The 23,215-nt window shown below is 38.9% G+C and overlaps 1 protein-coding gene across 4 annotated transcripts in view; it reads left to right on the top strand.

Moving 5' to 3' along the window:
* The window catches only part of pam (peptidylglycine alpha-amidating monooxygenase), a 63,283-nt gene extending 40,456 nt beyond the window's left edge, over positions 1-22,827 (top strand). For 2 of the 4 annotated variants that reach the window (XM_066650535.1, XM_066650534.1), the window contains exons 17-28: positions 3,285-3,593; positions 8,093-8,222; positions 11,757-11,873; positions 12,366-12,438; positions 12,559-12,769; positions 13,299-13,502; positions 13,859-13,977; positions 16,153-16,252; positions 18,083-18,136; positions 18,939-19,229; positions 19,748-19,810; positions 21,975-22,827. In XM_066650535.1, coding sequence (XP_066506632.1) covers positions 3,285-3,593; positions 8,093-8,222; positions 11,757-11,873; positions 12,366-12,438; positions 12,559-12,769; positions 13,299-13,502; positions 13,859-13,977; positions 16,153-16,252; positions 18,083-18,136; positions 18,939-19,229; positions 19,748-19,810; positions 21,975-22,156 — 1,853 coding nt within the window. In that variant the 3' untranslated portion in view covers positions 22,157-22,827. The remainder of the gene's footprint in view (positions 1-3,284; positions 3,594-8,092; positions 8,223-11,756; positions 11,874-12,365; positions 12,439-12,558; positions 12,770-13,298; positions 13,503-13,858; positions 13,978-16,152; positions 16,253-18,082; positions 18,137-18,938; positions 19,230-19,747; positions 19,811-21,974) is intronic. The other 2 variants (XM_066650537.1, XM_066650536.1) reach the window with 2 other exon arrangements.
* The last annotated feature ends 388 nt before the right edge of the window (positions 22,828-23,215 follow it).

Genomic DNA, 23,215 nt, shown 5'->3' with positions numbered 1-23,215 from the left:
CCACACGGTCACCATCTGAGTCATCTGCCAAAGTACTGCAGTCACAGTGGGCAGCAAAATGTTTGTGTTCCTCGGTCTGCAGAAGTGACCAATCCTTTTGTGCATGGTTTCGTGTTTTCACTGAATTTTATTATACAATGTCTAGAGTTTCTATCTTTTTCTGAGCAGGGAGGGGAGCTTTCCTGCAGTTCCGTCGCACTGTTTAAACAGGCAGTACTGTAAGCAAACACACTAAGCCATTCAGCCTTAGCAAATCCATAAGTCAGCGAGGCCTAATCTACTTTGTTCACTGTTGAAACAGACGATCATGGGTTTGATGATATAGTGCAGTGCTTGTTTTTTGTGCTTGTCATTGTTAATTATTCGAGGACATTCATGTTACATTAGTGTAATAGCATAGTTTAAAGTAAGTTATTTGATATATTATTATATAATATATAATTGTAATAAAAACAGTTTATAGTACTGTGCAAAAGCCAGAGACCATTCAGCATTTATAAAAAAAAATACTGCATTTTAAAACAGTTTTTTTCTACACTAATGGTTCAGTTTAAAAACAGGTACATTTTGCTTTAAAGGTCCCAAATGGCTGTTACGAGCCCACTTTTTTCGGTACCTTTTAAAGATTTTGACCTCATTTATAGGGCCTTTTGTTCCATTTGCCTCCCATCTAATCTCAGAAATATCAATAAATAACCTGTAGTTTATAGCCATTTTGACTAGAACTAAATGAAGTATGGTCTCTGACTTTCACAAAGTATTTAGTTTTTAGAAGGCAGTTGTGGGAGTTAGTGTTTGTGAATGCTCCAGAAATCTAGACTTTACTGAAGGTGTGACACCACTGTGATATGATACAAGGACTTAACCGGTCAAGCATAACTAAGCAGCTCTTTTTTATTTTACGTTATTTTTTGTAAAATGAGATTTTCTCTGTTGCCATGGCTTCTCAGAAAATCTGAATGACGGCCAGTGACCTCACTGGTCCAAAAATGCAGTCATTCAGCAAAGATGTTTTTGTTTCTCTTTGTTCATTGGTGCTCACCCTCCCCACTGAGACACCCTCCTGTGACACACTTTACATGTGCTTTGAGGAGTCTGCATGTGAATATCAATGAAGAGATGAAGACAGTACTTGAACATCCTTCAGTCACACTCTGCAATTGAAATCATCCACTGATGAAAATAACAGAACTTTGATTTTTTTTATTGATTCACTTCAGCAATACTTGTGTTGAATTCATACATTTTACTAATATACCACTGATTTACACATTTAAATCAAGTAAATACATGGCTTAGTTTTATCAATGGGGGCTCATGCATTCTCATTCACAAGACTGGTGTCACTCAGTTCCTTGCTCCCAGCATTCTGGGCAATTAAAAGACAGCCAACAGCCCTTGGTGGTAAATCAAAAATACTAAGCTATGATGCTGCCACAGCCTCTGCAGATTAAAATAGATGTGCCCGCCATAAGCCCCTCGCTCCTCATTACCCTTTTGTAGAATGAGATTACTGAAAACCTTATATTACTTGCATCATGCAGTATTAAAACCCTGGCTTTAACATTAACAGGACCAGGAGATAAAAACCCACAGCCAAATGTTATATGTGGAAAAATATGCATTCAGCTATACAATGTATTATATTAATAAGGATTATGAATAGCCTTGCAGTACATATTAAATGAATGACCTGTATGTTTTAGATTCTTATAACAGTGCTGCCAAATACATCATGTGTTTTAGCCTGACTGTTGTGTCGTTTAGTTCAGTGAGCATGAAAGAACCTAGCTTTCTCTTTGCCCGTTTGAGTTTTGTATGCGGTTTCAGGCTTGGATTCTAAATATGGATTTGAGAACTGAAGTCTCGCCCTTGGCTGCAATTGATAGAAGTAGTTAGAACTGTGGATGTGGAAGAGGATGAAGGCGTGTCCGTGGGTGTGTGACTGTTTCCACAGCAGCCGGCTGGAGCTGAAACACTCATTATCTCAGTCCTCTACAGCTCATGGCCAGACACCTTGATAAATCACTTTCTATATTTGCCTTTGCCGTTATTAGGACACAAATCCAGGCAGTGTCAGTCAGGGCCCTTCGGTTTGTCTCTGTGTGTTTGCTGGCCTGCTGATGGATGGGCTCAATAAATAAAAAGCGCCCTTCTCTCGTATATCTCAAGGGGGCAGGGTTTTGTGTGCAAAAGAGCCAATCGGGAAGCAAAGGTGTTTTATCAGTGAGAAGCGCTGAGATGTTCCGCTGTAATTACAGACAGATGAATGAAAACAGTGTTATTTTGAATATTCTGAATATTTGCCACTGCTTTTCTGCTCTTGCATCCATGCAGTCTTTTGGATTTATTCTTAAATAAATTAATGCAGAAGCAGATTTGTCCTATCTGTACCAGCGCCTTGAGGCTTTAGAACCTTCTTTAAATTCAGTGGAGGAGGTGTAGTAGTCATGGAGCTTTCACAAGGCTTTGATGAAACATGTTTGAATGAGAGGCAGTGCTTTCTAATGAGGAGCTGACCTTTTCCAGCCAAATGACCTGTCATTCCCAGACTGAATACAAAATGATCTTATATTCCTGTGCAGGAAAGCTGTGTAGATCTGTAATCTCCTGTTGGAAGGTATATAAGCGCACAATTAGAGAATTAGACACTTTGGTGTGAGTAGCATTTACTCCTAAATACTAGTTTTGATTCTTTAAAAAAATTATTCAGTGCATCATATTTTATGACCTTATCAGAATCTTTTGAAGCCCTAATTTAGGTTTTACAGGTTGAACAGAGAGTTTATTGAATATTATAATTCAATAACCTATTTTATTGCTAATATTTTAATAATAAGTCTGTGAACTTCAATTGCCACCTCCTGTCTGTGACATTTTTACACCACAATGAGTAATTATTGGGTTATATGACGCATAATATAAAGATTGAGAGTAATACATGATTATTTCACTGGTGTGGTTCTCTCAGGAAAGAGTAGGAGGTCCAGTTGGTGTGTTTGAATCTGAGACCCTGGAGTATTCCTGCACAGTCTGTCCATATAACTCACACCTACAGAATTTTTCCTTCTCTCCATCACGCCTAGTCTACTGTCTGCAGTGCTGTAAAACTGTTATCTTCTATCAGACCGGCTGCTTCCAGTTCAATGACTGTCCCTCGCTTCCCTTACAGCTCTATTCACACGGTCCGTACTTCTTCTCTTCCTCCGTTTCCTTCTTTTCTTCTTCTTCCTTCTTTCTCTTTCTCTCCTTTTGTCTTCCCTTCTTCTGTTTTTCCTGTGCAGGTGACTTCTATTCCCTTCTCTCCAAACTCCTAGGGGAGAGGGAGGATGTTGTCCATGTGCATAAGTATAACCCTGCAGAGGCAGCCAAGGCTCAGGCGGATCTGATGGCTGAAATTGATAGCATAATGCAAAAGAAAGACCTGGGCTGGCCTGGGCCCAGGTTAGGCTACAAACAGAGGGAAGATGCAGTTCTGGTGAGGGACAGAGTGCACAAGTTTCACCAGTTAGAATCCACTGTCAGGCCTCCGGGGACCAAGACTATACCCTTCAGACAGCCGAGCGCAAGGGTGGCAAATGCCAGAAAACAAGGTGGGTCTTGGTGTTGATTTGCAAAAAAACAGAAAAAAAAAGAAAAGAACATAACAATTGTGCCCTAGTTTCATCCAAGGCATGGTGTTGTCCATGTGAATGCTTTCTTTTGAAGCTCATGCCTGCCATTTCATTCTGGCCATTAATCTTTTGATTTTGAGGCAAGTGAGCTCACGGTATTGGTTTACTTCGCTTTATTAGTCAAAGAGGAAAGGGCTGGCTGAATGGAAAAAAGGATTTTTGTTTAGATAATTTTCCACATGAAATGCTTTCATCACATTACAGACATTAATCTCAGCAGGATCATGCTTGGATACTGAGCATGAAATGAAAAATCTGGGCCATTGCCATAGGCTTTGTTCACCTGCATTTGTCTTTTCTTGGCAAGAGGGAAAAAAAGAACAGAAAAGACTAACATTAATGGAGAGCAAACTGAAAAGACGCTAGTGCTTTTTTGAATATTGTAGACTACTTGTCTACTTTTCTCACAGTCCGGACGAAGGTGCATCCATAGAGTTGTTATTTGAGACATAAACAAAATTTCATGTGCACTTTTATTTAACGACAGTTTATTCAAAGTAATGCTGTGAAATATTCATACATCGTAATGATATTTGGAGTTGATCTTCCATACATGTACAGTTTTGCACTAATGTCAGAGATCATGCTTGACTTTACAGTCAAAATGACTATTTCTACTGCAGGTTAGTATTTTTTATGTGTTATTTCTGAGGAGATTAGATAATAAAGGAAATAAAGGAGAAAGTCATAACCATAAAACCTCCATTGTAAAACTGAAGCAAATAAATAATAAAAGGATATAGAAAAAAATGAAAGAAAAGGATTCAGAAAGCTTTTGTCTTTCAAAGATGAGGAAATTTAAGTTGTAATCTTGCTTCAGATCTGAAAAGAATATGTGTATCTTCAAGAATCCAGTATAAAACAAAGAAAACAGACCAAAAAGAAAGAATTTACAATTGAACTGCAGTAATTGCTGGTGTTTACTGAGCCCAGATTGCCAAGACCTAACCTCACTGAGTGTTTTTAGGATAATCTGGATCATACAAAGTAGAAAACACTCAATGTGACTAAACGTTGAAAGTTTGAAAAACATGGTAGATTTCTTGACAGAATGATAACTGTAATGAGGCAAATGATAGAAAAAATAGATACTGAAAATTTCATATTGTATTTAGTAATCAATGATTCTGTGTTATGTTTAAAGTGTATATCGACTGATTACGTACCTGAGTCTGGCCACATTTAATGAGGGTGGTCTCTGACATTTGCATAATATTATATTTACACTGCTAACTTGCTTGTTAAAGTTATTAACTAAGATGTGAAAATGTACTATGTGCACAGTGTTTCCACTTGTATTTTAAACAGCTGTTTCTTGAACCAAAACCAAGCAGAATGGTTTTACTGGGTGTTCATCAAAGTCTGCAATCCAATAGCAGCTGAATTGCCACTTGTTTTGCATTAATTGTCTGCTGGAGTGGTCCATGACTCGCAGTCCGGGGGCCCCAAGATGCCAAATTTTATGCACCATCAATACGCATCTATTGGATCGCTGTCATGGTGCTATTGATCAGCCCCTGAGATCTAATTACAAATCCAGAAGGGGACAAACAAATGAAATTTCATGCATTTTGCACCTGTGTGGGGGTATGAAAAGCCTGGTTTGTTCACTCGTTTTCTAGTGTCAGTAATTGCTGTTCCTGTTCACGTCTTGCTGGGTAGGAATAATTCATGAAGGACGGGTGTGTTGTTTTTGTGAGAAGCTGTTGCAGTCATGGCCTTGGGTTCAGCACAATACTGGGAGAAGCTGAAAGAGTACATACCAAGCGCAGGGAAAAAGAGAGAGCGACAGGGAGATTTAATTTAGCCTGGTGCATGCTTCTTGCGTCATGGCATAGCATACGTGAGTGTGGACATGTGTCTTGGCCTGGTTATTGACCCAGAAGAAAACTGCACAAAGCTTTGTGTTACACGTTTATCACTGCGGTTAAAATTCTTTCAGACAGGGCCTTTAAAATGTGCTCACTTCCACTGTGGCCATGTATCATCTGAATCATGCATATTTTATGTATCTTCATCCATTTTCTTTTAGCCTTCAAACTGCTTCTGCTTTTTTTGTGGACCTTCTAGCCTACTGCATTCAATTATCCCTTTAGCAAAGCCTGAATGCTACTTTGATTCCTCAGTTTACTGGTTATCCTCTGTTAATTTTTACATTTGTTGCCAAGACAACCGAAAACATCAGACACATCAGTGCTGTTATGATGAGCATCCTCATTTCTGCCAGAGTGTGGTAGGGACTGAGCTCATTAATCGTGATGCTGGTGTCTGGAGTATGCATGGTTATTGTTTGTTGCTCAGTGATTTCACAGTGATTTCACACTTCATTACTAATGCATGTGATTCATAGTTCTCTGAAGGCATTTCCCTGCAGTACATGGAGGTGCTATCTCTAAATATTTCTTGCCTTTTAAACAGTAACTATTTCTTCTAAGAGGTGCAGGCTATATCTCATTTGACATTCTGTTGCATCCTGAAGATGTAAAGTCATTGGGGTGTGAGACAATATTTATTGAATAATTTATGTAATATATAGCTTTATCGCCTGTGCTGGTAATATGCCCAGACACAGCTCTGCAGCATTTTATTTCTTCCTAAGTATATCAGGTAGCTTCAGATTTGTCTTTGTTAGTTTAGTGAAGTTTAATCTAGGAATGCCCAATAATATCACATTTCTATATCCATCAATAATAGCACTAATGTGACACACTAATTGTCCATTTCACCAGCTCTAGGTTTTAAATCAGGTTTTAGTGTTACAGTTACAGGCTGTAGTCTATCTCTTGCTGTGCATTTTTTGTTATCCCGATTATCCCCTTTTCCTTTCTACTTTAATAAGTATTTGAGCAGTGGATGACTTCCAGCAATGCAGAAACACTTACGTGTTAGTGGCATGTTAGTTTGTGTTGTGCTGCTATGAGTGGATCAGAAGCACTGCTGGAGTGATACTGAGCCACTCACTGTCCACTCTATTAGACGCACCACCTTTGTTGGTTCACAACAGGTGATAAGTCAAAAGGAACTCATCTGCTGCACGGTTTGTGAAGTTCATCCTCTATTTCTTCATAAGTGACTACCTTGCCCACGCTGTTTGCTGGATGTTTGTGGCTGGTGGACTATTCTTAGTCCATCAGTGACACTGAGGTGATTAAATACTCCAGCAGCACTGCTGTGTCTGATCCACTTTTTGCAGTGCAACAAACATCAGTGTAGATGATCCAATATTCAGATAATAACAACTCTGTGGTGGTTTTGTGGAAGACCTGTTCAGAGAGGAAGAGGGTAAAATGGGAATAACAAAGCATGTATAGACTACAGTCTATAACTTTGAAACTACAAAGTTCACCTGTGAGGCCAGTGGAGCTGATAAAATGGAGAATGAGTGTAGGAACTGGAGAAAATGTAGTTAAGCTTGTTATAGTTTGTTATAGTTGGTCAGTGAATATATCCTTGAAATGAAGATACCAGCAACAGGCATAGTTTAGATTTGAACAGATTTTGTAGTTATGTTTTTATTATACATGCTTTGTTAAACCCATTTACTCTGTAACTTCTCTATTATAGAATTGTTAAGGAAGTCCTTTTTTTTAAGGAAAGGCTTTTTAGTTATATTTTCCTTCTAGCCATGGCAAAGATATGTTCTTCCTCATCTTAATCTCTTTTCATGCTGCTCATATTTGGTGTTTACCTGTAGATTGTAATGGAAATTCAGTAACAAGGTGAAGATTTGACCGGCATTCCTTAAACTGTCACGTTTTGCAATTGAAGGTCATCGGCCCTAAGCCCCCAGCACTCAGCCATGTATAGAAGCGGAAAAAATCCATATTAGCAGCTAATCCCCCAACAGACCTGAGTGTGACTGTGCCGCCTCATAAAAGTGTTTACACACACCGCTTCCATTAGCTGCACTTCTGCATTCATTTAAATTTGATGCCGCATACTTCTTCACTGCTCTCTCAGGCATGCGCTGGTTCTGATGACTGCCTGCCAGCAGCTCACAAATGCTTCTGTCCAGCCATCGGCAAAAATGATGCACATGAATCACTTTGATTTCAGACGTTGTGAATCAGGCCCAAGTTAGCAGATTGCCGGATAGCATTACAATGCTAAATGAAGCTTGAGACCATACAACAGAGTTTTGTGTTTGACTCAGGCAGTCAGCATGTTTACTACTCTGCTATGTTACACCATCAAGAGTGATTACGCCATCATTAGTGATTATACCACCATTTGCCATCCTCATTATTTTTCGTTCTGTGGCTGAATCTAGCTTCTTATGCACCAGTGTTTTAATCAGTTTTTGTTTTAGGAGCCAAAATGTCAAACAAATGACAAAATGGTTGGCCAAAATTGTGGACTCATATTTATGTGTGTGTATGAATATGTGTATGTTTTTGTGTGTGTGTGTGTGTGTGTAGGGACACATCTGGAAGAGCTGGATGACTGGCCGGAGGTAGAGCTGCAGCTGGGACAGGTGTGTGGTCTGGCTCTGGACTCTGATGATAACCTTGTCATCTTCCACAGAGGAGACCACAGATGGGGAGTCACGTATGTACTCAGCTGCTTTCAGTATTAAACTTGATTCTTTTTACCTGGGGAGGTACTCTCTAGGTAGTGACTAATAACAAAAATTATTATCCTGTATGAATCGGCAATATAGGTTTTGCAGTCTTTTTTCAGTGAGGCTTCCTCTGTAATTGGCTGAAAAAAAGAGCCAGTTTGTTGGCTTGAGCCCAGTGCACAAACTTAGTAATGTAATTTATTCTGTTTATTCCTCCAGATAACTTAAAGTTATTTTCCAGAGTCAAAATCCTGGAGTGGCTCTTTGCACTTCAGAGTTTTAACTTCTCTAAGCCTTGTGATTCAAATAATCAGTTCATCCAGCTATTAATGATTTGAATCAATTATATTACAACAGAGAAGACATTAAATTAAGGGTTCTCAAAGACAGAGATAACACTGACATACACATTATGATGTGCACATAAAAGAAAATCACAGAAAGCTATCCTGTGCTTAAACTGACTTTTTACTTTTTGGTAACTTGCATAATTATATCATCTTCTGACATCTACTAAGCTCTTTAAGCCCACATACAATTGAATCTCATTAGCCTATGTGATGTTGGACTGTTTTTTCACTGCCTTCTTATTTGCTCTCCACAGGCCTCAAATAAATGAACAAGATAAATCTGCAGAATTGACAATATTAGACTGTTAAATTGAGGAAAGCTTTTACTGAAGTATTTAAACATGCTCAGATGCTCTCAAACCTCTGCTCTAGGAAAGATAATAGCAAGGCCTGGGTCTCTATTCCAATGCTGTCATTTCTGTTCTCTTCATGTTTTATATTTATGACCCTACAGCAGAGTACTCTATAAACCCTTGAATATTTATTTTAAATCTCCAGCAGAAAAAAATACAAGCACAGTCATGTTTTCTAAAATTTACAGAGGCTTTTGGCATACATTTTCAAATTGAATTAGTGAAAGCGTCCTTGCCTGGCATTCTAGCATGGCTGGGGCAAATTCATTACAGCCTGCTGCATCCTTTTTGAGCATATTTGCTCAAAGGGCGTTTGCACTGGGCAGGGGAGAAGCCGAGTTGCTGTTTTGGTTCTGAAGTCATTAGAATTGCTCAAGGTCTGCGGCCGTGACTGAAGTGTCATTAACCTAAAGCCAGAGCTAGACACGTCAGGCCTCCTAATCCACAAAGCTCCTATTGGGGATGATAAACAGAGCTGTGCCTAATGCGAGTGATGAATGGATGCTGATATTCACTCATAATCTTCTCATTATATGGCTGGGCGTGTCTAGATCAAGTGCTCCTTCATATCTTGCTTTTGCTGAGGGGATTGAAACGAATACTTGGGGTGGTTTTATGTGAAGTGATCAGTATCTTGATGGAGTGGGCTGCGAGGATACTTAGTAATAACAAAACATGTCCTTATGTAGCCACTGCATGTTTGTAAGAACATGCATCTATACTGAGGGCTGTATTAGTGATGATTTGCTTTCAAGCCTCCACTCTGATTATTAATGAATGGGAAATCATTGTATGATTGCAGCATGGTAACTTGTGCAATCATATGTGGTATTAAAACCTGTAATACCAATAATACCTGGCACAAAAAAACAGGACGAGGATACTATTACTTAATCTGCTGTTAGTATTGGTAGGGCACAGAATTTCACATGCATTTTCATTTTGGAGAAATTAGGAAATGTAACCACTGCTTCATCCATTATAATCTAGTTTACTGTCATTCACTGTAGTAACTAGACTGAGATATGTTTATAAAGAGGCATTCTGATGATGAAAATCTAATGCCCTGCAATACCAGTATAACAGTGTGCCCACATTGTTCATCAGTTCAGCCTGTATTCTTATAATAACAGTGAAAAACTCCAGCAGGACTGCTGTGTCTGATCCGCTTGTATCTGCCCAACACACACTAACCCACCACGACCATGTTAGTTTCAGTACTGTGCTGAGAAGGATCCACCTCTGTTGTGGTCCTGTGGGGGTCCTGACCATTCAAGAACAAGGTGAAAGGAGGCAAGCAAAGTATGCAGTGCAACAGATGGCTGCAGTAGAACCAAAGGGTGCACTCGCATGGTTATTGGAGCTGTTTTACACGTAGCCTTATGCTTAGAAAATGTTTTGTGATATCGCTATGAATAGAGTTATAATCTAAATGCAGTTAAAAGCCCAAAAGATTAAAAGCATAAGCCTCTTTTATCCAAGCACTCTACATACTCATCCATCCCCGACCTGCCCCTATCCCAGCAGGTAGAGGAAAGTTGACCAAAGCTACTGTGTTGGATTTTGAGAGGCCATTAATTAGCCCGGCTTGCTCTCATTCACTCATCTGCCCCAGATAATTTCCATAGAGCCATAGTCTTAACACTGTACTGCATGCCAGGCATCCAGAGGTGAAACTGCCCCTGCCTCTGGGCTCCTGGGCCCTGTTGGGCTTCTGCTATTTCTGCTTAAGCCGGAGAGCAGAAGAGATTGTTAAAGAGAGGGAGAGTGGAGAAGAGTGAGAGAAATGGAGAGAGTAATGTCTCTAGGTGGGAGTTGGGTCTCTAGGTGAAGAGAGGCAGCACTCTTAAATCTATTCATCCTCTGCCCCTAACCACTCCAGATCTTGTTGTAGAGTTGGGCAGAAATTCATCATTGGGAAAGAGTGGCGATGGAGCATTCCCAGCAGAATTACAGAATGGAGCATTAGTTTAGTTCTCTATGCAAAACGATTAGATAAAGAGTGATTTAGTGGCTGTTCCTAGCTGCGCTCGTTGGCGGGGATATTTGTTATGCATAACTGGTTACATTGGGAGGTCTACAGGGAGGCTGCAGCTAAAGAGTGTGATGGATCAAGTGCATACTGGATATGTATGAGGATACAGATGAGGTGGTTACTGCAGTATTCCTGTTGGTTCTCTACTCACAGATATTTGCCCCCAATTTTTTTACCCCATCAAACTCTTTTGCTCTTATGAGCCTCAAGGCTGGGATTCACCTCACTGTGCCTTTCCCTTTTTTTTTTATTAAAGAGACTTCTCTACATTTTTAAATCTAATTTCTGTCTGCCTCTCATGGAGCATATGATCAGTTCCCACTGGCAATAACTTTGATCTTTTACTTAAAAAGGATAGAAAATGTTCATTTCATCACACTCTGATAATAGAGTTAATTGGAGAAAGTGCTTTAGCATCTATCTATTAATTTATATTATAAATTTAAACACACTTTCTGTTCTTTTTTTAATAATGTACACTCATAAAAAGAGCTTTTTGTGTAACATTTGGCCAAATTTTAAAAGTGTGGCAGATTTATATGTAGGTTAAACATGTTGGTGTATCCCTTTAAGACATTTTGCAGTGTTTCTAAGAACCTCTATTGGGGGGAAAATCCTCTCTTCATCTAGATCTTCATCAAGATTTTTGGATTTCTTGCTTTTCTTTCTTACAGAAATTCTAACCACTTACATTTTTCTAATGTCAGATGTTTATCTTTTCTTGAGAAATACTTGATAAAATGTATAATTTTTTTGCATTAATGTGCTATATTTTCCTTACAGCTCTTTTGACACCAATGCGATATACCAGCAAAAGTCCCTCGGCCCTATTCAGCAGTCCACCATCTTGGTGGTCGATCCAGTCAAAGGCAATGTGCTTAAGGCCTCAGGGAGAAACATGTAAGCCCCAGTTCTTGTTTCTGCTCTTCATTTGATTTTACTGCGCTGTCATTTTATAGTTGGTATCAAGTTGATCATTTGACCTATCGATTGCAGATATCACATTCTGTGGTGAACAAATTCGTTCCAAACCAGATATGTTGTGTTGTACATACAGTTGTCTGAAATAAGTGTAGGAAATAGTAGATTAGAAGTTTTAGAGTTACTGTCATGCTGCATCAGTTCATTGTACACGCATGCTAGTGTATATGTGTTAGTGTATTATTATTTAGAATGAATTATTCATACTGCTAATTGACCTCATAATCCATAGCATCCAGTGACATGTGGATTGAAAATGCACACTGTACCAAACTTCAGCAACTACATTAATTTCCCCATAGAGAAGAAACATACTTTGTGCATGATGGATTTCAGAATTACACTTAACTTCAGGAGTTGATTATAAAGTACTTGAGGGATTAAATGTTTTTGTTTGTTTGTGTTGAACAGGTTTTATTTGCCACATGGGCTAACTACAGATAAGGACAATAATTACTGGGTGACTGATGTAGCTCTTCATCAGGTAAGGCAGTTAGTTAATGTCACAGACAACTTCTGCTTGCGCCCAGCCTTATATCTGAAGCATTATGCATTTCGCACTGGTTCTTAAAGCAGCTGTTGTTGAACTTTTATGATGGTGTAGGTGTATAAACTGAGCAATGATGGAAAGGACAAGCCACTGTTGGTTCTGGGAGAAGCTTTTAAACCAGGCCGCGACAAGAGCCATTTCTGCCAGCCTACTGATGTAGCCATAGATCCTGAAACTGGCAACATCTTTGTGTCGGATGGCTACTGCAACAGCAGGATTCTCAAATTCTCACCAGAGGGCAAATATCTTTCTGAGTGGGGAGCAGGTACACAACCCTAGACACTGTAGTTTCTGCTTACATTAATCAGAAAGGGCTAGAGAGAACAGTAGACAATACAGCACAATGTGTACATGTGATATGACACAACACAGTGCAACTTTAGAATCCTTTCAAGCTAGTCACTCTCTTAAAAATGTTATGTGGACAATAGACTTGGTTTAAAGTAACATCCTGGTGTGATTCCCTTTTCTTCATGTTCAAAATAAATAAATTAATCATTGTCATTACTTTCTTATTAAAATCTACACCTTTTAAAAACCATCACATTATTACATTGTGCAAACATTTCATTGCGAATAGATAAATAGGAAGTTCTTTAGAACAATATCTTGTTACTTTAAATACGTACTGCGATTAAGATTTTAAAATACAATTTTAGAGAGGTTTTCTAATAATGACCTGCATTTATTTGAATAAATTTGCTTACAACAGCATGTGTTGAATTCAGCTCCCTCAAGAACAGTAATTACCCAAAAAACGGAACACATCACTGTAAAAGTCTATTTGTCTGCAGGTTCTTTGGACCGGCGGCGGCGTACGCCATTTCAGATTCCTCACAGTTTGGCCTTTGTGCCAGATAAGCGAGAGATTCTAGTGGCAGACCGAGAGAACGGTCGTGTCCAGTGCTTCATGGCTGACACTGGCGAGTTTGTGAAGGAAATCAAGAAAGAGGAGTTTGGAGGAGAAGTGTTTGCCGTCTCCTATGCACCTGTACGCGGTGAGCATCAAAAACCTCCAGATCTGCACACAGATCTGAACTTCTTTAAGGTCAGGGCTGTGTCTGAAACTGTTTGGATGTTTAGTTTGAATACTTGCTTTAAATAAGTCCTTTTCCAATGAAGTGAAATACTGAATGTAAATGCTGCATGATATGAAACAAGTACAGAACTATCAGTCACTGCTCACTGCACTGATCACTTCCACTTCACCGGCCTTCTTGTTTAATATGAATAGCTGGTTAAAACGAGCAACCCCTTTGACAGCGCCTTTGATGATTAAAGCACTGGCTTTATCAATATTTATGTGGAAGTGTTACTGGGACTACGCGTCTCTCATGCTAATGTGCTGTTCCAGGTGGGTTAATCTACGTAGTGAATGGAGAATCTCATTACGACAAGTCCGCCCCTATCCAAGGCTTTGTGCTCAGTTACTCAACCAAGGAGATCCTGGATACATTCGCCCCTGACACACAGGTGCTTATACACTCACACACATACATACATATTATACATAAGATATAAACGAGTTGGGGAATGTAATCTCTGTCTATATGTTAATCTTTTTGATACATCTATCATAATATATTACACAGCACAATGCTTTCCTGATTATGTTATGAGTATTTTCACTGCTTCTACAGAATCATTTTATGTGTGTTATTTGAACATATTTTTTTTGTTTTATTTATATGTTTTATTATAATTTTAATAATTTAAAACATCTGAGATAAACATTCAAACAAACAACTTAAAAGGTTAAAAAGTAAATGGTTATTTATGAGTCATTTTGACAGTTGATTTTAAAAACAAGCATTTGGGTATTTGATTGTAAATGTTGGCAAATATTTAAAGCCCTTAAATGCTTTTGGACAAACCTAGATTACAAAGAATTTTCCTCTTCTCATGTTTCTAGTGTAACCCTTACAAAAAGAAAAAAAAAATCCTGTGAAAGGTATCAGGTATTCTGAATCTGTCTTTAAGCACTGTGATATATTTTTGATAGGTATATTATATTCTTGCCATGTCACCCACCCCTAACACATTGTGACACACTGTAATTCTGCTCCACCTAACACAAGAGCTGCAGCTTTATCAGAAAATCCCTCATGTTCAGCCACAGCATGAAATAGGGATTTCTCCTTTAGGTTTATACCTTTCTTATGAAACCATGAAACATCCAGACCTGGTGTTGTTTATTGACTTGGGCGGATATGATATGTACTGTGAAGGTATAATCTAGTTCTGTTCTCCTGCTCCTGTGATAAGCTCTCTTAACAACAGTAAAACCCAGCTTAGCTGGACTGGAACAGCATTATATGAGTGATTACATGGTTGTAGCATAGCCTGCAATGGCCTGTGAGATTTTGGCTGTGATTTTTAAACAGCTATATTATACACCTTGGGATTTCAGGCTGTGCACTCTATAACCTTGTCACATTTATTGATTCAACAATAGTGTATTTTAATATACTGTAGGGAATGTTATAATCACAGTACCAAATTTTCCTCATATAGCTGTAATGTGGTTATACCGGTAGACAGTGTGATACCTGTTCTGTGTCCTGTAGTATTTTCATGTCTACACCAAATTTTACTGATTAAGATGTGAGAATATATGACTCCAGAGGATGGAAATGGTTGCCTTATGCTTGGCTGAAATATTTTATCAACTAGAAAACTTGATGTAAACTCTAGCTTTACTGCTTTTGCAAAACACGGTTGCTATAACAACAGTGCAAGTTGGATTTCTCAAGGCCAGTATTTTATAATACATCAGGACTGACCTATATAGATGATCATGCACACTGGCATATTACAGAGAACAAGATTATACTTAGAATTTGATCACATTTAATGTATGTGCAAATAGATGTGTGTGTATATTCTGCGAAATGACTGTGTACAGCTTTTCCCATAAACATTTATTGATTAGTCTGAAAGCTTTTGTTCTTGATTGATTGTCTTGTCTGAGGTGAAGTCATTTTGTGCCTTCCCCTTCTGATACCACTTAGAGGAATTGAACCAAGTTGCTGACTGCTTCTGGACATTTTCATCTCCATCAAAAAGAGTGACATCATCATGTCTGAGCACCCAGTGCTAGCCTTTCTAATGAGATGTTTTCGTATGTTGAAATTGCCGGGTGTTTTTAAACATTTTAAAGTATTAGATATAGAAAAGGAATATTTTTCACTTTGGCAATGGGGGATGTCCACTGGAACTTTTATAAACGGGGACAAACACTTTGAGAGTAAACTAAAGTCAGACATTTGTCACTGTGAGTAACAGAACTGAAAGTAGTATTGTGTAGTGTCGAGCTATAAAGCCTTAATGAATTGCAGTAAATCAAGCTCTTAGCAAAGTGTTGGATGAACTCTTCATGTTTCCTGCCAATAGGTTGGGTATTATTCGATTTTGACCTCACTTCTGGCCTTTTTTGAAGACTTGCAGAGGCCTCTAATAAAGTGGTTTTAGAGCTGTCAACTTTGTTAAGGGAGCGTTTGCCTTAATACTGACCTGTGCACCATTAATAAATCCTTACCGATCTGTAGAAAATGTATGAGAGAAATGGATTCTGTGCTTTTTGGAGATGTTAATGTTTCTTCAACAGTGTGTTACAGTGTGTCTTTTGTGTTGTTTTATTTTATTCAGAAGTTCATGATGCCTCATGACATTGTTGTCACCAAGGACAGAAGTGTCTTTGTCGGAGACGCTGTCTCAGATTCAGTCATAAAATTTGTGCCATCTGAAAGTAAGTTTTAATGTAATTTAATTGCCTTATTTTGTATACCACTACTTCAGCTGTTATTCTTTTCATATAATATACAGATATTTATAGTCCTGGATCTATCAATGTTTAAAAATCAGAAATATTCCACAGTTCCACAGCACCGCTACATGAAAATTTTACACAATATAAAGACTACCTGAAAAAAATGCATTTATGATGTTTTTGTTGTTTCTGCCAAGATATATTCCTCACTCATGTCACTACTAGTTGCTTTAAGACCTGCTCCTGCAGATGATGAGGTTTTAGAAGGCTTCAATGATCCAGATTTTCTTTGGGAAAAATGGCTTATTACAGAATTCTTGCCCTGAGCAAGCCCTTGACTATTACAGTACTGTGCAGCAGTTGAAATGAAAGATTATTTAAAGCTATTTGAGTAGCAGTAAGAGACTTTTTGCATGTGATACAAGAAAATTATAATAGAACAAAACATAAGAATAAACACAAAAACATAAAGATTATTTTCAGTACAGTTATTTATATGTGGGTCAGAAGGATACAGGTTTGATTCCTAGCACTCCATTCAGTTTATGGATTTATTAAATCCATCATCAGCCCTTGATGTACAGGGGTTAGACAATGAAACTGAAACACCTGTCATTGTAGTGTGGGAGGTTTCATGGCTAAATGGGACCAGCCTGGTGGCCAATCTTCATTAATTGCACATTGCACCAGTAAGACCATGTGCATCCAATGGTTCAAACGTTGTGTCCTGAAGGCGGTGCCGTGTATCAGGACGACAATGCACCAATACACACAGCAAGACTGGGGAAAGATTGGTTTGATGAACATGAATGTGAAGTTGAACATCTCCCATGGCCTGCACAGTCACAACATCTAAATTTTATTGAGCCACTTTGGGGTGTTTAGGAGGAGCGAGTCAGGAAATGTTTTCCTCCACCAGCATCATGTAGTGACCTGGCCACTATCCTGCAAGAAGAAGGGCTTAAAATCCCTCTGACCACTGTGCAGGACTTGTATATGTCATTCCCAAGACGAATTGACGCTGTATTGGCCGCAAAAGGAGGCCCTACACCATACTAATAAATTATTGTGGTCTAAAACCAGGTGTTTCACTTTCATTGTCCAACCCCTGTATAATGAAATTTTACATAATATTGGTATTAGTAATTGTAAAAATGCTATTATTTAAGAAGAGCTTTAGAAATGACTGAACTAAAAATACATACACATAGATTTGTGATGTGTTTATTGATGTTTATTCTACTCTGAATTTTAAAAAACCTAATGAGTGTTTACTGAACAGATAAATGGTTGTATATCAGTTCCTCTGATGGCCTGAGTGCTATATATCATTGCTTTCTGTTGTTGTTGAACAGAGTGTTGCAGCTCAGTATAGTGTGTGATTGAGATTGATGTACACACACGTTAGAGATTGTGCTGGTTGTCTAAGGACTGAGTGCTTTATATAGTATTGCTGTCCTTCACGTCCATGATCCAGGAGTCAAGGCAGTGAGCTGAGAGTGGGGTGTTTTTCATTGCATCAGTCATCTGTCCCTCTCTCCTTATTCCTCTTTTTTAAAAAGAGACTTGACTGCACATATATAAGATCCTGAATACAGTGTTTTGGAAGGCTATTCAAATAAAAAAAAAATACTGCTGTTTCCAGCAAGACGTTTCCAGACTTTCACAAGTTCAACCCTTAAATATGGAACTCATTTGAGAGGAGATAGCTTTAATGCACAGTTATTACACATCCTTCTGAAATCTACAGATACACCCTACATTTTCACCCTAGAATATGAGCATGACTCTCTTTCTTTCTCTTCTCAGAAGCAGAACACCGTTCTGTTAAAAAAGGAGGAATTGAAGTGCAGGAAATTGAAGGTACACAGTCTGGACTTGTTTTCACTTTTGCCCTACATGACCGACTTCAGCACAACATTTATCAGGGCTGCGCTCTTCCCCCGTCTTTTTTTTTTTTCCTCTTTTGAGTCAGGGATGGAGGAACATACTAAAGTTGGTGTGCCAATTGACATTTTAGACTGTCAGGTCCAGCTTGTAGAGGCGTGTAGAGAGAATGGTGAGGGCTTTAAGGCTGTTTCTAGCACACTCTGCACGAAATAATGACAGAGTACTGTGGCCTCCACATCCATTCACCTCCCCTCCTGCGGGCTGAACTCTATGAACTCTAAAGTTTACCTTGTCAGAAAGCAGGTATTTGCCTAATTATAACACAAACTGAAGTTTGTGTGACTAATAGTCACATTCTCGCTACTTGTTTAAGCAGCTCTTTTCTGTAATGGAGTAATGGATTACTCTTATGCAGTAATTGCCTATAATAAACATACACTTAGTACAAAGTCAGGCCTGGCGTAATTTGATGCATTGATGTTATTTCTTTATTAATTGCTTGAGTTTCCTAAGTGATTTTTCCTGCTGATCATATTTTACCCCCCAAAAGGAAAGTGTTCATATTTTAAGGTTTAATTAATGGCTTGAGACCGACTTGCTCAGTCTCCGTGAAAAGCTGCTCAGACTTGGCTGAACAAGTCTAGAGGGGAAAATTACCCTGAACTGGTACCATTTTATGCTCAAAAAAGACAGCTGTATTTCTTTTTGAATGTCCTTGTGTAGAACATACCCCAAAACAAGCTCAAACACAGCATGTTTTATTACTTCCATTTAGAAACAGAGACTTTTGTCCAGGCCAATCTGAAGCCCGTCCACAAGCCGGTGGCGCAGTCGCCTGAGGCCAAGGTGCAGAAGCTCCCAGAGGTTCCAGAGAAGGAGCCAGCACAAGCACAACTGGCCAAGGCTCAAGAAGACAAGGAAAAGGAGAAGGAGAAGATTGCCAACAAGGCCAATTCTCAGGGTCTGTCTCCTGGAGTTATCACCACTCTGCTCCTGCTCCTCCCCCTGGTTCTGGTCATTGCAATTGGTGTCTTTATCCGCTGGAAGAAGAGCAGGATGTATGGAGGTAATTAGTGCAGAGCTACAGCTACAGTGATTAGTCAGCAAAGTCAAAGAGTGGTGCAAGAAAACAAAATCGCTCTGTAAACCTTTATAGTGCAATCTGCTAGAATGATGCACACAGTCATTTCAACAGATTGCATCACTTTACAGCAACCTCTGAAGTATTTTTCGGTGAACCATAAAAGCATAATAGCTTAAAACAGATGGAGCAATAATGGATCAATACAATTAGTCAAATATTTTGATAATCCCTGCAAAGCATTAAAATAATAAGGGCTATTTCTTGTAATTGTTGTAAATGTGAAGTAAAGATTGGCGAAAATAGCCCTTCATCAGTAATCATACATGAGTCATTTCCCCTCAACTTCTTCAAAATACATAATGTCCTATTTGGTTGTGTATAATTAGGATTTCCCTGACATTAAGAGCTGGTAACTCTTGGTTACAAGAGCTACTTCAGAATCTTTATCTTTTAGAGTGATTGGATCTGATCCAGTTGTATTTATTGTCATTGTTTTTAAGATGGTCATGAGGTGAAGCTGGAGCCATCAGGATCCTCAGGAGGAATCTTGGGTAAACTCAGAGGTGAGTGGGACACACCCTAAAGAGACACTTAAGCCTCCGATTAAAAGAACAGCCATGCTGACTCCGTACCCACAAATAGAGTTCCACCCTATTACACAGTAGATGTTAGCACAAGTCATGGCTTGTTTTCTGCAGGAACATGATGTGTGTCTTTCCGTTCAGTTGCAGTTGTTATACTATTTTGAAGCTGATAAGTTGCACTTCAACACCCCTTGGGAATTTGCTGTTTCACCTGACCCCAGACTTGGTCAGTTGCACATGAATTTCACTTCTTAGAGCAGTTCTGGAACAACAAGTCTCATGGACAAGCAAATAATATGCACTGATGCTCTAAGAGTATTGTTCAGACTGCATGCCTAAGTCATCACATCATCAAACACTTGCCTCAAACCATATTACACTGTAATCTCACAAAAGACTTGCTTTTGTGGTTTCTGAAATGTATGCCATATTGTTGAACGTCACCATTCATATGATGTTCCAAAAGCTGCTTTGTTAAAAATTGCGCCGCCTGCTAAACATGATTGAGTAAGTTAGTTAGTTCCAGGGCTTTTATCTATTATATTTTTTCAAAAATGACTCATAAATAGATTAAACATAATGTCACTTAAATCAACAACAACAAAAGAAAATATTACCTTTTTTAAAATGAAAATTACAAGCATCGATATTCTGATGCCTTCATTATGACTCCATGACCCACTGTAGTCAAGACTGCTCCTCAGACAAACACCATCTGTGGGATCACATTAAACACACAAGCTGGAAGGCTCCCTATGGTCCATGTGGCCTAAAATTCTGTTTTCCTCCAAGGTCAACTGCTAACTGCAGTCGGAAGCCTCCCGCTTCCTGTGTGTGTATAAATGCTGAGCCCTCTCTCTTATGTGTAGCCACACTGTGTTGTTTAGGTTTATGCACTAAGTGCTGGCTCCCATGAGCACGGTCAGTTCAGACTAAGCTCCCTCTGGATAAGTGTTAGCGGGTAACTTGGTAATTGGCAAGAGCCCAGCCTTTAAAATGTGTTCTGAAGCACAGAGCCCCTGAGGCTACGTTTTAGATGGTATTGAGAGATCCAATAAATGTAATTCATAATACTTTGCGGGCTGTCACTTTTTTAATGGTAGGTTATGTTCTCTAAACGACTTTCATATCAGATGGAACAGGGAAATTAACAGATGGTTCATTGGCTGCAGCTTAACTCAAGTGATGATAAAGTGGCCAGAGTGGTATAGTCAGACGTCACCGACATTTGTGTGTGTGGCACTGTGAACACAGAGACATTAGACTCCAACTGAAGTCTTATGTGTAATACATGGTACAACTTTGGATATAACATTGTATAACTAAACCTCATTTTAATTAACCTACCTTGAATCTGTTAATATTTTATCAGGTACGCTTACCTTATTACTGCATTTTACAGTTCTACAATTACAGGTTATAGTCCATATGTATCTCTGTATATTGTGTTAGCCCCTTTTACCATGAAGACATGTATTATAAAGTGAGGGTATTTTACTTATAATGTTAAAGTACAGGGCAGCATGGTAGCGCAGCAGGTAGTGTAGCAGTCACATAGCTCCAGGGACCAGGGAGTCCCGCTCCGGGTAACTGTCTGTGAGGAGTGTGATGTGTTCTCCCTGTGTTCGCATGGGTTTCCTCTGGGTGCTCCGATTTCCTCCCATGGTCCAAAAACACACATTGGTAGGTGGATTGGCTACTCAAAAAGTGTCAGTGTGTGTGTGTGTGTGTGTGTGTGTGTGTTGCCCTGTGAAGGACTGGCGCCCCCTCCAGGGTGTATTCCTACCTTGCACCCAATGATTCCAGATAAGCGGTTACAGATAATGAATGAATGAATGTTAAAGTACATCACTGTAAAACAATGGAATATTTTGTGGAATTTGCACTGGTTAAACTAGATGTCAGTATTCATGTTATTTTAGTTGTTTTGGGTAAACTGCAGTAACTGGACATTTTAAAACTACTAATCATTCTTTGCCTGTAGTACAGATGTGAATGTTGCAAAATGAGTGCAATTTAAGGCATTTTCTAAAACATTAAACAATCAGTTAATATCAATTCATGTTTTACTGCACATATAATGCATTTTATAAAAACTTCTCAGAGGTCTCAGATTTCTGACCTGTCTTCTCTCTTCCTCCAGGTAAAGCTGCAGGGACATTAAACTTGGGGAATTTCTTTGCCACCCACAAAGGCTACACGCGGCAGGGTTTTGACCGTCTCAGCACAGAGGGCAGTGACCTGGAGAAAGACGACGAGGACGCCACTGACTCAGAGAATGAGGAGTATTCAGCCCCACCTGCCCCAGTGTCCTCGTCCCAATGAGCCGTCCCACTTTAAACCAGCCGTCCCCCTCGTCCCTCCCTAACGCTCGCACCGTCAGGATGTACTGCAATCATATATGTAACTGTTCGTATTGGCTGCCAAAATGTTTTATTTATTTGTGCTCAAACCTCTTTCTCAGTAGGGATGTTATGACTGCCACTTTAATTTATGATTTTAAGGGACCACGTAGAGGAGAAAACACTGGTAGATTTAAGCATAAATTTATAGCATTATTTTTTAACAGAAGTGGAGCGATCAGGTAGAATCGTTTTTATTGTAATTGACAAATTTCTTCCAGTAATTTATCAATTTGGTTGCTTTTATTGTTTAGGTTTTTTTTATGTTTCAGGTAACTGGTCCAGACATCTGTTTGATCTATTATCTGTACATTTGTGCCTTTTTGATTATGTATTTTTCGCCTTCTGCAGCACCTATATTACTACAAATGTGCCACTTTCAAAAGCGCTGCTACTGTCACATGTATTTTGATTTCTGTTGTGCCGCATTCAGAAAAGAAAGAAAAAAATATTATTATGATGTATCTAATCTGTATTTACTACATTTTCCAAGCAGGAAGTGAGATGTGTCTGATATTTGTTGTGACATACTGAGGTTTTATTGCAAGAATACTATTTTCAGTAACAATGTTATTTGTGTAATAAAGTGTCTGCAAAGCATCACTTTTTTCTGAGAGTTTTCTTTATTTTGGGATGTTGTGCTTTTGATGATAAACAGTAAAGGGTAGTAAGCAGGAATATAGAACACACTAACAGTACACGTCAACAATTATTGATACGTTTCTATCCATTTTACCAAATCTTAGTTGCTAAGGTGGACGACTACTGACGTGCAGACTGACCAATTAAACGTTTACAGAGAAGTTTGTCGACCAATAACGGTAGCTCTATAGTCAGACCGCCCAATCAGAAGATTTTAGGCTACTTCGCCACGCCCCCTTCTAAAGCAAACCAATCGGAGTAGGGGAGGGCGGAACTAGTTTGTTTCTATATAAGCTCTAGAAAAACTAAATCCCGGACGTTTTTTTGAGTCTAAAAAAGA

The sequence above is a fragment of the Hoplias malabaricus genome, chromosome 18 (genome assembly GCF_029633855.1).
Source record: "Hoplias malabaricus isolate fHopMal1 chromosome 18, fHopMal1.hap1, whole genome shotgun sequence".
Taxonomy (NCBI): domain Eukaryota; kingdom Metazoa; phylum Chordata; class Actinopteri; order Characiformes; family Erythrinidae; genus Hoplias; species Hoplias malabaricus.
Note: the sequence above shows the minus strand (reverse complement) of the source record. Positions and strands in the feature narration are given on the sequence as shown.